Here is a 12997-nt window from a genome sequence, read left to right on the forward strand (position 1 = left end):
CAACTTTCTGGGTCAAGTGGTTCTGAAGTTATTGATCGGAAATGGTTTTCCATGTTCAGGCCCCTGTGACCTTGACCTTTAACAGAGTAACCCCAAAATCAATAGGAGCCATCTGCTTTGCATAACCAATCATCCTATGAAGTTTCAACATTCTGGGTCAAGTGGTTCTCAAGTTATTGATCGGAAACGGTTTTCCATGTTCAGGCCCCTGTGACCTTGACCTTTAACAGAGTAACCCCAAAATCAATAGGAGCCATCTGCTTTGCATAACCAATCATCCTATGAAGTTTCAACATTCTGGGTCAAGTGGTTCTCAAGTTATTGATCAGAAACGGTTTTCCATGTTCAGGCCCCTGTGACCTTGACCTTGACCTTTGATGGGGTGACCCCAAAAACAATAGGGGTCATCTACTCCATAAGCCCTGCCACCCTATGAAGTTTGAAGGTCCTAGGTCAAGTTATTGATCATAATGAAGTGTGATGGACAGGACAGATGGGAAGGGCAAAAACAATATGTCTCCCCCAGTGGTGGTGGGGGGTGGGGGGGGGGGGAGACAGACATAATTATGGTCTTTATAGCCAGATTGTATCTATTCAATGGGATAACTTTCACACTGTTTTGACAGTACAAGCTAAATCTAAAATTTTGACTAAAATTTGATACTGGTTGATATAGACTTCAGGCACAATAAGAAAAGCTGTAAAACAACTTACTCTGACAATCATCCTTACTGGTTTTCCCCTCTCCATCAGTGCTGAGGTTTTCTCCGCAATCTGTGCATGTTGTTTTCCTTGGTTCACTTTGGTATGTTCCAACTTCACATTTCACGCAGCTTGAACCAACAATCTTTTCACCAGCTAGACAATTACCTTTTAGATACAAAGATATTATTGTAGTTGTAAGCCAAAAGCTCTTTGTATCTTTAACAATATTAACATCCATTTCCAACATAACATTATTCAACTTGTACCATTTCAGATACAAACAATACTTATTGTTTCAAATAAATAAAAAAACTGTGAAGGACTTACTTTAAATGCATATCAATGGCGGAAAGATACCATATATTTGACTATACGGCCTTTAGTGCTTTTTGTTCCATGAGAAAATTGGATAGTGGGTACAAAGAAAACATAAATATCACTGACTCCCTTCCCCTTGTCTAATACTTATAGGTTGTTAGCTTTTGTATCGAGAAAAATGCACGAGTTCTGCAGCAGAAATACAGTAACTTATCGAGAAATATGCACCTGTTCTGCAGCAGAAATACAGTAACTTATCAAGAAATATGCAGGAGTTCTGCAGCAGAAATATTGCAACTTATCAAGAAATATGCACGAGTTCTGCAGCAGAAATACAGCAACTTATCAAGAAATATGCACGAGTTCTGCAGCAGAAATATTGCAACTTATCAAGAAATATGCATGAGTTCTGCAGCAGAAATACAGTGACTTATCAAGAAATATGCACGAGTTAATCGAGAAATATGCACGAGTTCTGCAGCAGAAATGATGCGACTTATCGAGAAATATGCACCAGTTCTGCAGCAGAAATATTGCAACTAATCGAGAAATATGCACGAGTTCTGCAGCAGAAATGATGCAACTTATCGAGAAATATGAATCAGTTCTGCAGCAGAAATATTGCAACTAATCGAGAAATATGCGTGAGTTCTGCAGCAGAAATGATGCAACTTATCGGGAAATATGAATCAGTTCTGCAGCAGAAATATTGCGACTTATCAAGAAATATGAACTGAATCAGTTCTTCAGCAGAAACATTGCAACTTATCGAGAAATATGAACGAGTTCTGCAACAGAAATACTATGACTTATCAAGAAATATGCATGAGCTCTGCAGCAAAAATATTCCAACTTATCGAGAAGCATGCATGAATTCTGCAGTAGAAATATAACAACTAGCAGAGCAGTATTATCAATGTTCAGAAAAATTCTTTTAAAAAGTCATTGCATGAAGTCTCATTATACGTCATAAAATGTCTTACGTAAGTCGCACTGATCACTGGTTTTAGCTCCAGCAACACTTGATACATATCCAGGTTTCACTGTCTCACACAATGTACATGAACCAAACCTATCATCATCTCCTTTGAATGATTCTATTGGGCAATCTGTACATCTATTTGTTGCTGAATCAAATTGCTTCCCTCCGAGACAAGTTGCTGTTAAAATTCAACAAGGTAAAAATACAACTTTAAACTACTTTAATATAAAATAAATCAACTTACACTTGAGAGGTTGTAATTTCATACCTGTATGCATATACATATGTGTAATACATTCCTGTACATTGTAATGCGTGTCTACTAAAAATTGCCAGAAAGTTTAATCAACCTGCTTGCAAAAGGCACATGATATGTCTGTCATAACAAATTACTTTCGTTTTTTATAAATACTGTACTTACTGAGTAGACAAGTTGTCAATTTTCTTAATTTCAACGTATTCACCTAATTCAAGAGCAACAAAGCTATCTGACTGGCTATCAATCTTTGCAAAGATAATATGCCATTAAACATTCCTACTAAGTTTGGTGAACATTGGATAAGAACTGCTTAAGTAATTCAGTGAACACTGCCAAGTTTTTCAATTTTAAGTACAGTCTAACCTGTCTTAAGCAGCCAGCCAGGGGAAACAGACAACTTGGCTGCTTAAGCCAGGTGGCCGCTGATCAGAGGGGCAGCCAGTATATATTTATTTTAGACTTCTGACCAGTGTTCAATCATGACTTTGGCCTTTAGGCCCATTTCTTTTTCGTTTTACTTTCGCAATACGAATTGTCTTCTTAGCAATCAACAACTTCAAACCAAAACAAGTTTGTTTACGTTTTTCGCCATTTTGGTAAAGGGAAGCTACTCTCTGCGCTTACTGTCTATGCTAAAATCTAAGATTGCCGATACGTTCTGTAAATAAGCAAGTGGTTTATATTTCTTTTAAACAAAATTAATTTCATATAAATTTAATAGTATTTTCATGAAAGAAATATAAAAAAAATCACAAATATTATGATACTAATAAAAGATCGAGTATCTTTAACCGAGATCAAACTGTGAACAACAAAATTGACCTGAGGTGACATGTTAATTGCCGATGATTATTGATTTATATTTCTTTTAAACAAAATTAATTTCATATAAATTTAATAGTATTTTGATGAAAGAAATATAAAAAAATCACAAATATTATGATACTAATAAAAGATCGAGTATCTTTAACGAGATCAAACTGTGAACAACAAAATTGACACGAGGTGACACGTTAATTGCCGATGATTATTGGCCATTTGATCGTAACAAAAAGAGGATCACACCTTTGGTCATCAGTCTGAATGGAGAAGCTCATGTCATTTTGTCGTTTTTGTGGTGAAGTCACGTGAAACTTAGCAATCATGTATTTCTCAAAAATCGGGTATCTTCGGCGATTCTCGACTAAAAATTGGTTTTGGGAAGAAACATGGCTGCTGAAAGGGGTCAAATATGGCGGTTGGGAGGCAATTCCGGTGGCCGCTGACCGCGGATGGGAGGTGGACGCTGAATAAAGTGATGAAATAGAGAAAAATCCGTGGGAGGAGTCACAAAATGACCGCTGAACGGAGGTGACTGCTGACCGAAGGTGACCGTTAGTACAGGTTTGACTGTACAGCCAAGACAGGTGGTTGCTTAATTAAGTGATTTTGTATAGGGAAATGTATTGAGTGGTCTCAATTCCGGTCGCACACAACAGGTAGTTGCTAAATACAGGTGGTTGTTAGAGCAGGTTTGACTGTAATTTAAAGGCCATAACTCAAGAGTGACTGAGTATCTGGCTGTTATCAAATTATTGACCAAATCTGGTGAACAGTTTATTAGAACTGCTGATGCTGTCAATTTTTACAATGTTGAGCAATTCAAGGACCATATCTCCAGAAAAACTTTGGAGGATCTAGCTGCTTATCACACTTGGCTGAGATATTATGCAAATAAATATTCTGACAGAGTTTAGTGAACATTGGATCAGAAATACTCAAGTTACAGGGTGTACACTGTCTATTTTGTAAGTTTGAGTTATTCAAGGGACATAAGTTCAAAGCCTCTGGGACAATCCTGCTGGTTTTTGAACTTGGCCGAGACATTATGCCCATAAACATAGTAACCAAGTTTGGTGAACACTGGATAAGAGCTACTCAGGTTAGAGGGCTGACAACTTCAGTGGATGCTGCCCACCCACCACAGTTATTCCCTTAAATATATGTACCATTTCACAGACATATAATAATGCTTACAAGTACAACTATATACAGAATGACTATGTTACTGTGGAGGTTGGCCTATGTCGCCAATCAGATAAATAACTTGGTAAACACAGCATAAAAATGTACTGCCAGAAAAAATGTAAAATGATAGTTACTAAATAAGATGTTTTAATTCTGACTACAGCTTTACATGCACAGTCAGTCTATATAACCATATTCAGTTAAGATAAATATATTTTCTAGAATTTTATCAATACCTTAAGATGAGATATTAAAAGATGAGTATATGTTTTCTTAAATTTTATTACCTAGCACTGCCCTTAAATCGGCAGACTGTTCATAAAATTTTAATGATTGTGAATTGCAAAAAGTATACTTGAAGAATGGAAATAAATATAATTATATTGTATACGATTATTAATTGAAATAAACAAACTGGTGTACACACGTTTACAAAGGGAAGAGTTATCTGCCCCTGTGTTTTCAGTTCCATAAACAACGCCATTGATAGTTCCACATGCGATGCATTTAACACTAGAGTCTGGATAAACAACCTCTGAGTAGGTGTCCAGTTCACATTTTTTACACGCTTTATTCTCAAGGTATTCCCCAGCTTCACATTTCTCTACAAAACAAAACAAAACAAGACTTCTTATAGGTCAGTATAATTTTATAGTAGAAACTCTACTTACAATCTTTCCTTTTGAAGAAAAAAAATGTTCTTTTCAACTAAAAGTCAGCTGAAAAAATGTAAAATTTAGTACGAAGAGGGGAGATAAATCAATAATTATGTAAGACAAAGTTATGTTTTAAGTCTTTCATGCTTCATCTTACTGACTACTTTCATTTTTTTTTTTAAGGTTAATTCGGAATTTTCTGATAAAATTGTATGTTTTCTCATGGACATTTTTAGTTTTCCATGACACTTTGCAAACAGAAAGGTAGCTTAAAATGAAACATCTTGATCACTTTCAAATACTGTAAATGGTGCATGGCTCAGTGGTTTTCAAAATTTTCTTTGAACAGATCCAATTTAGTACTGCATCTAAAACTGAATTTTCCATATTTTATGAAGCTTCCTTGTTTTGAATGCAATGGTTCAAAATATTACCTATTTATTATCTACTGTAATTTTCGAGGAAGCAGTTTCAAATTTAAGGTGGTAACTGAGGACTTCCCAGAGTTTTTCTTGACAAAATTTGCTGCTGTTACCAGAAGAAACTGTTTCCGATGACATTTCCAGGTGTGTGAAAACCGTGATTTTTGAATGCCCGTAAATATTGTATGCTAAAAGTCATAAATATATCTTACGTATATTACAAAGAGCACTGCGATCTGCCCCGGTACTCTCAGTTGTATTTGCCCCTGGACAATCTGAACAGTTACCAAACCTGGCATCGCCAACGTTCTCTTTGTATGTTCCTCGTGCACATGGCATACATGACGTACCCAACAAATACTTTCCTGCATCACATATAGCTGAAAACAGTTAAAAATTTTGTCGTTTAAAATCAGAACCTAAATGTCAGGTCCGGTAATTAGGAAAAAATTTATAAAAGTTTGTGTCAAAACCAGTGATTAAGACTTCAAGTTAGACAGTAAAATCTGCAACCTCTGACAAAAAGCCTACTTTGCAAGTTATAAAAGGAAATTCTGCACAGTAAGATAAAATATTTTTGTAAATGTACCCTGAGGCAGACATTTACATTTTAAAGGTACTTATTTAAAGATGAATTCCAGAATATCTCATAGTTTTAAAAACATTTTAGTCTATGGAGTATCAAAAACCATTAATCAATATTAAATAAAACACAAAGTGACCTTGTTTCATGACCTTGACCTTGGGGGTACTCTCTTGTTCATGACACGTCTTCTAATCATGCTCAATATTTGTACTATGTTTCATTGGAGTCATTCCATTTGTTTAAAAGTTAAGCCTGACACACAAAAAGTGCCTTTGCCTGTGGCAATGACCTGGTAGTATAGACCACATTCTACTGATCAACTTTCTTTCTAATTATGTCTAACATTTGTGTGAAGTTTCAATGAAAGTGCTCTATAGTTAAAATTAAGACCTTGACCCTGAAACCAAAGTATTTCAGATTGACAGAAAAAAAGAATGAACAAACTTAAGGACAGAGTAATTGCTTTAATCCACCCTTCACTGGCATGATAAATTATTCAAAATGTAGGCAAGATCTTAGTTATTTTTTATTACTGAAACTATGTAAGTGAAAGAACATAAAAATAGTACACAATGGGGGTTCTATGTACTTACTTACTGCTTAGAAGGCAATAAAACATATTTCATAAATTATACCTTGATATTACAAAGAAATTCAAAATGTTTCATAACATAAAATTCAAATAATATGGTTTTTCTAAATACTGTCACTAGTGTAAGTGCTGACCAAAATGATGTCATCTAGACATACACGAACAGTGTTCTATTACATTGTGGTTGGATCTATCTTACTTCTATGAAAACTGGCAAGAGCAACAAAATTAAAATGTAAACTGCTATTTAATATAAAAGACTTCATTAAAATAGGCTAAAATCTTTTGACAAACATCAACTTTTGAAACCATGGCAACATAGAAATGTGAACAAGATATTCCCATCTACAGATACTGAGTATGCAACTAAACACTGTTTCATAACCACTGCACCATAACACACTGACTTAAAACTGTTTAAGAAGCTGACCAGTATAAATAAACAACTGAATCAAAAGTATTCCTTTCTTTTTATGGTTTTGGAGACACAAAATAGACCACTACTAAATACCCGTGAGACTAAACCCAAAACCTGATCTTAATTTGTAACTTTGGTTTTGGCTTCCTTTTTTTGTCAAAGGGAAATATTACCAAATCTAGGGATTAAACTACAGACATCATTTTTTATCTCTATTTCAGCTTTTATAATTGTAGTAGAACTTTCAAAGAACAAGGCAATCTGAAAGACAGCTAAATCCCCCACCAATGTTATGGATAGTGAAAGAGTAAACCTTTGACCTTAAGCTGTGACCTTGACCTTGAACTGACATGGCTGACTCATAAATTCTGCACATTATCTTGATGAGGTGATCATTTGGCCTAACTTTCATGAAAATCCTTCAAGGGGTTTAGGAGATACAGAGCAGACACAAAATGGAAGGCTCAAAGCTTTGACTCTAAGTTGTGACCTTGTCCTTGAGCCGGCATGGCTGACTCATGAGTTCTGTCCATTGTCTTGATGAGGTAATCATTTGACCCAGGTTTCATAAAAATCCTTCAAGGGGATTATGAGATACAGAGCGGACACAAAATGGAAGGCTCAAAATTTTGACCCTGAGTTGTGACCTTGACCTTGAGCTGACTCATAAGTTTTGCACATTGTCTTGATGAGGTAATCATTTTACCCAAGTTTCATGAAAATCCTTCAAGGGGTTTAGGAGATACAGAGCAGACACGAAATTGAAGGCTAAAACATTAATTTTGACCTTGCATTGTGACCTTGACCTTAAGCCAACATGGCTGACTCATATGTTGTGCAGATTGTCTTGATGAGGTGATCATTTAACAAAAGTTTCATAACAAGAGGGCCATGATGGCCCTATATCGCTCACCTGTTATCAATGCACTTGAGGACAAGAAGGTCCTCAGAAAAAATATCTAAGTCCAAAGGACAGGAACAACAAAGGAAAGAAATTTAACCAAAAAGAAAAACAAATTCTTACAAGGTACAGATATGTCAAAATACACCAAAAAATTGGAGGTACCATCCATGTTGTACCACAGAAAAGTTGTCTCGGTTTTTCCCTACTGCCAATAATAAAAAAGTTACTAAAAATAAGCTATTTATATTAACGTAAAAGGGAAGTAATTCAAAAGAAAATTATTGTAAGTGAACAAAAGATTGACTCAGTCCAACTAATGATAATAATGAAATTTCAAATAAGTCCTATAAGTACTTACTGATATAAATCCATTTTGACTACAATCAGGGGAGGTAATCAGATATAAAATAACTCTGGAACCTACGATTGGATCTGATTTGTCATGGAATTCAAGATTTATTGTTGTTGAAGATATTTTGGAAGTTTGTATCAAATAAAACCATAAATGAAGTCTCTTTATGGCTGCAAAAGCCAAAATAGCCAATTTTGGACCTTCAAGGGGCCATAACTCTGGAACCCATGATGGAATCTGGCCAGTTCAAGAAAGGAACCAAGATCTTGTGGTGATACAAGTTGTGTGCAAGTTTGGTTAAAATCAAATCATAAATGAAGTTGCTATTGTGCAGACAAGGTCAAAATAGCTAATTTTGGCCCTTTCAGGGGCCGTAACTCTGGAACCCATTATGGGATCTGGCCGGTTCAACAAAGGAACTGAGATCTTATGGCAACACAAGTTTTGTGCAAGTTTGATTAAATTCAAATCATAAATGAAGCTGCTATTGTGCAGACAAGGTCAAAATAGCTAATTCTGGCCCTTTCAGGGGCCATAACTCTGGAACCCATAATGGAATCTAGCCAGTTCAAGAAAGGAACCAAGATCTTATAGTGATACAAGTTGTGTGCAAGTTTGGTTAAAATCAAATCATAAATGAAGCTGCTATTGTGCAGACAAGGTCAAAATAGCTAATTCTGGCCCTTTCAGGGGCCATAACTCTGGAACCCATAATGGAATCTGGCCAGTTCAAGAAAGGAACCAAGATCTTATGGTGATACAAGTTGTGTGCCAGTTTGGTAAAAATCAAATCATAAATAAAGCTGCTATTGTGCAGACAAGGTCAAAATAGCTGATTTTGGCCCTTTCAGGGGCCATAACTCTGGAACCCATAATGGGATCTGGCCAGTTCAAGAAAGGAACCGAGATCTTATGGTGATACAAGTTGTGTGCAAGTTTGGTTAAAATAAAATCATAAATGAAACCACTATCGTGCAGACAAGAAATTGTTGACGGACGGACGGACGGATGCACGACAGACGAAGGGTGATCACAAAAGCTCACCTTGTCACTATGTGACAGGTGAGCTAAAAATCCTTTAAGGGGTTTAGGAGATATGGAGCAGAAAGTGTTACTGACGGACGGACGGAGACCATTCCTATAACCCCCCACTACTTGTGGTGATGGGATTAAACATAAAGATTTTAAACACTTTCCCTAAAACCTAGCAAGAGCTGCTTGTAAAACACATATATCCCCACAATGGCCTGTCTCATTTCCAATCTAAATATCACAATGACCTTGACCTTTGACCTAAACACAACAGGGACAATCTACTTACCAAAAGCAATTATCCTATGAAGCTTGCAGGACGATGTTCAAAGTGTTTTAAAGCTGTTGAAAGGAAACTGTTGTTTTAAGTCTTGAGGTCACTGTGACCTAGACCTTTGACCTACTGATCCGTAAAAACATTAGAAAATATCTGCTGACCACATCTAATTAAATGGTGGTATTTGACAATTGCAGGTCAAAGCATTCTTTCGTTATTGAGCAGAGACAAATTTTTATGGAGATCAATTCACAAGTATGGCCTCTAGAGAGGTCACAAGGTTTTTCTATTTTTAGGCCTACTGACCTAGTTTTTGATGCACATGACCCTGTTTCGAACTTGACCTAGATATCATCAAGATGAACATTCAGACCAACTTTCATGAAGATCCATTGAAAAATATGGCCTTTAGAGAGGTCACAAGGTTTTTCTATTATTTGACCTACTGACCTAGTTTTTGACAGCACATGACCCACTTTCGAACTTGACCTAGATATCATCAAGATGAACATTCAGACCAACTTTCATACAGATCCCATGGAAAATATGGCCTCTAGAGAGGTCACAAGGTTTTTCTATTTTTAGACCTACTGACCTAGTTTTTGAAGGCACGTGACCCAGTTTCGAACTTGACCTAGATATCATCAAGATGAACATTCAGAAAAACTTTCATACAGATCCCATGAAAAATATGGCCTCTAGAGAGGTCACAAGGTTTTTCTATTATTTGACCTACCGACCTAGTTTTTGACGGCACATGACCCAGTTTCGAACTTGACCTAGATATCATCAAGGTGAACATTCTGACTAATTTTCATGAAGATCTTGTAAAATATATGGCCTCTAGAAAGGTCACAAGGTTTTTCTATTTTTAGACTTACTGACCTAGTTTTTGACTGCACGTGACCCAGTTTCGAACTTGTCCTAGATATCATCAAGGTGAACATTCTGACCAATTTTCATGAAGATTTTATGAAATATACTGCCTCTAGAGAGGTCACAAGGTTTTTCTATTTTTAGACCTACTGACCTAGTTTTTGACCGCACGTGACCCAGTTTCAAACTTGACCTAGATATCATCAAGGTGAACATTCTGACCAATTTTCATGAAGATCCATTGAAAATTATGGCCTCTAGAGAGGTCACAAAGTTTTTCTATTTTTAGACCTACTGACCTAGTTTTGGACGGCACGTGATCCAGTTTCGAACTTGACCTAGAATTTACCAAGATGAACATTCTGACCCATTTTCAGAAAGATCCCATGAAAAATGTGACCTCTAGAGTAGTCACAAGCAAAAGTTTACGGACGCACGCACGGACGGACGGACGGACGACGGACACCGCGCGATCACAAAAGCTCACCTTGTCACTTTGTGACAGGTGAGCTAAAAAAGATGAGGTCAACAATAAAAGGCTTAAGCAATTATCATCTTACATAAACATAAAGGAAGATGCTGATCTTCTACAATATCTGGTTAATGTAACAATAAATGACACTTGAGTGTATTGATATTATAATACAAATCCATAATATTACTCATGTTTCCCCTGCCGGCAGCCTCCCGAGGAAAAAACGCAGACAACTAGACCTGCGAACTTCATTTCCAGTCAGTAATATCAGTAAATTAGAAAGGACTTGCATTACTTGATTTTTTTCTTTTCAGCCGAGGGTAATTTGTGCCAATTATTTTCCCTGTGTTGTATAAGTCATTTTTTCCTCGAGACCAATCATTTACTTAAATATATATGTGTATATATGTGTGTATGTTCGGGTTTAACGTGTTTTTCAACAATTTTTCAGATGTGTATATATATATATTCCAGACAATTCAGTATTTTGTGAACGTTAGGCATATTGTTCTTTTTTAAGTCATATATTCTATCATTAATTTATATAAAGAATAAAAGGACCTACTTAATAAAGTTAGATGATTTTACAAACTGTAATTTGTAAGTAACACCCTTCCCCCACCGTTTACTATGAAATTATTGTCAAAGTATAATTTCTAGTTTTACATTTGCATTTAATAGAAAATGGAATGTTTCAACAACCTGAACTAAAAGGCAATCTTTAAAACTGTGTATCTAAGCTTCTGAATTCATTTATTTTTGGTTGCTCAAACAAGACAGGCAAAGGGACAAAGGGAGGTAATAATAACTTTACAAACTTGCATTTCTAATGAAGTATGGCTAACTATGAAATTGTTAATGTAAATCTTAAACAAAATGTAATACAACCGTTCTTATATTCATATGATTCCAAAGGCTAAATGTGTTTATTCAATAAATACTAAATGCTAAAATATCTCTATCTTGGTATGTCAACCAAGAAAAATCAAATTTTAACAAGAGCAACGCCTTGCGGGTGCTGACGCTCATCTGATTTTTTTGTATAATTGAAAAATTGTCCTACCCATGATTTTCTAAGTCCAAAAAGGGCCGTAATTTTTGCAAAAAGCAGGATGGAGTAATGTTTCTTGATGTACAGAGTCAGCTTATGATGGTGAACAACAGTTGCAAGTTTCAAAGCAATAGCTTTGATAGTTTAGGAGAAAAGTTTACCTCAACATAAAACTTAACCAAGAAATCTGATTTTCTAAGTCCAAAAGGGGCAATAATTCTTGCAAAAAGCAGGACAGAGTTATGTTTCTTAATGTACAGGGTCAACTTATGATGGTGAACAACTGTTGCAAGTTTCAAAGCAATAGCTTTGATAGTTTAGGAGAAAAGTTGACCTAAACATATAACTTAACCAAGAAATCTGATATTTTCTAAGTCAAAAAGGGGCCATAATTCTTGCAAAAAGCAGGATGGAGTTATGTTTCTTGCTGTACAGGGTCAGCTATTGATGGTGAACAAGTGTTGCAAGTTTCAACGCAATACCTTTGATAGTTTAGGAGAAAAGCTGACCTAAACATAAAACTTAACCAGGCAATGCCGACACCGATCAAGTGATGACAATAACTTATCACTTTTTTTCAAAAAATCAGATGAGCTAAAAATGTTTCAAGCGAAAATGTAACATGTAATGTATCAAGCACTAATAGCCCATTATATAAGTGTAAATAACCAGACGTTAAAAGTTTTGAACAAACCCATTACTGATTTACCACAAGTTTATGTTCAGACTCAGCGTTTTGTTCACAGGAGATAACTCAGACTCTGTGTTTTGTTCACAGGAGATAACTCCTTAGGCTTTTCAAATTTTGTATAATTATGTCCCTTTTCTTCTCAAAACACGGGATAATCAGAGCCAAGACTGATGAAAGAAGTCAGAATGTATAACAGAATTATTTATTTATTTATTTGGGTTTTACGGCGCACCAACACAGTATAGGTTAAAAATAAAAATTATCTAGTCGGTAGCCAGATTAATTCACCACTTTCAACTGCAGAAAAATACATATAGCACAACTTGGGAACAAATATAGTATAACCAGTTGTACCAGTAGTGCTGCTAACTTTTAAGTGTGGCTAAATAAATTG

General features: G+C 35.7%; 1 protein-coding gene across 1 annotated transcript in view; it reads right to left on the reverse strand.

Annotated features, from left to right (window-relative positions):
- Positions 1-12997, reverse strand: part of LOC123564876 (signal peptide, CUB and EGF-like domain-containing protein 1) — a 104452-nt gene that overhangs the window by 60942 nt on the left and 30513 nt on the right. Inside the window, exons 5-9 of the mRNA XM_053527738.1 lie at positions 6727-6770; positions 5562-5729; positions 4699-4875; positions 2007-2183; positions 715-870 (exon numbers count right to left, since the gene is read on the reverse strand). Of these exons, the coding sequence (XP_053383713.1) occupies positions 715-870; positions 2007-2183; positions 4699-4875; positions 5562-5729; positions 6727-6770 (722 nt within the window). The remainder of the gene's footprint in view (positions 1-714; positions 871-2006; positions 2184-4698; positions 4876-5561; positions 5730-6726; positions 6771-12997) is intronic.

This window comes from Mercenaria mercenaria, chromosome 2 (genome assembly GCF_021730395.1).
Source record: "Mercenaria mercenaria strain notata chromosome 2, MADL_Memer_1, whole genome shotgun sequence".
Lineage (NCBI taxonomy): Eukaryota > Metazoa > Mollusca > Bivalvia > Venerida > Veneridae > Mercenaria > Mercenaria mercenaria.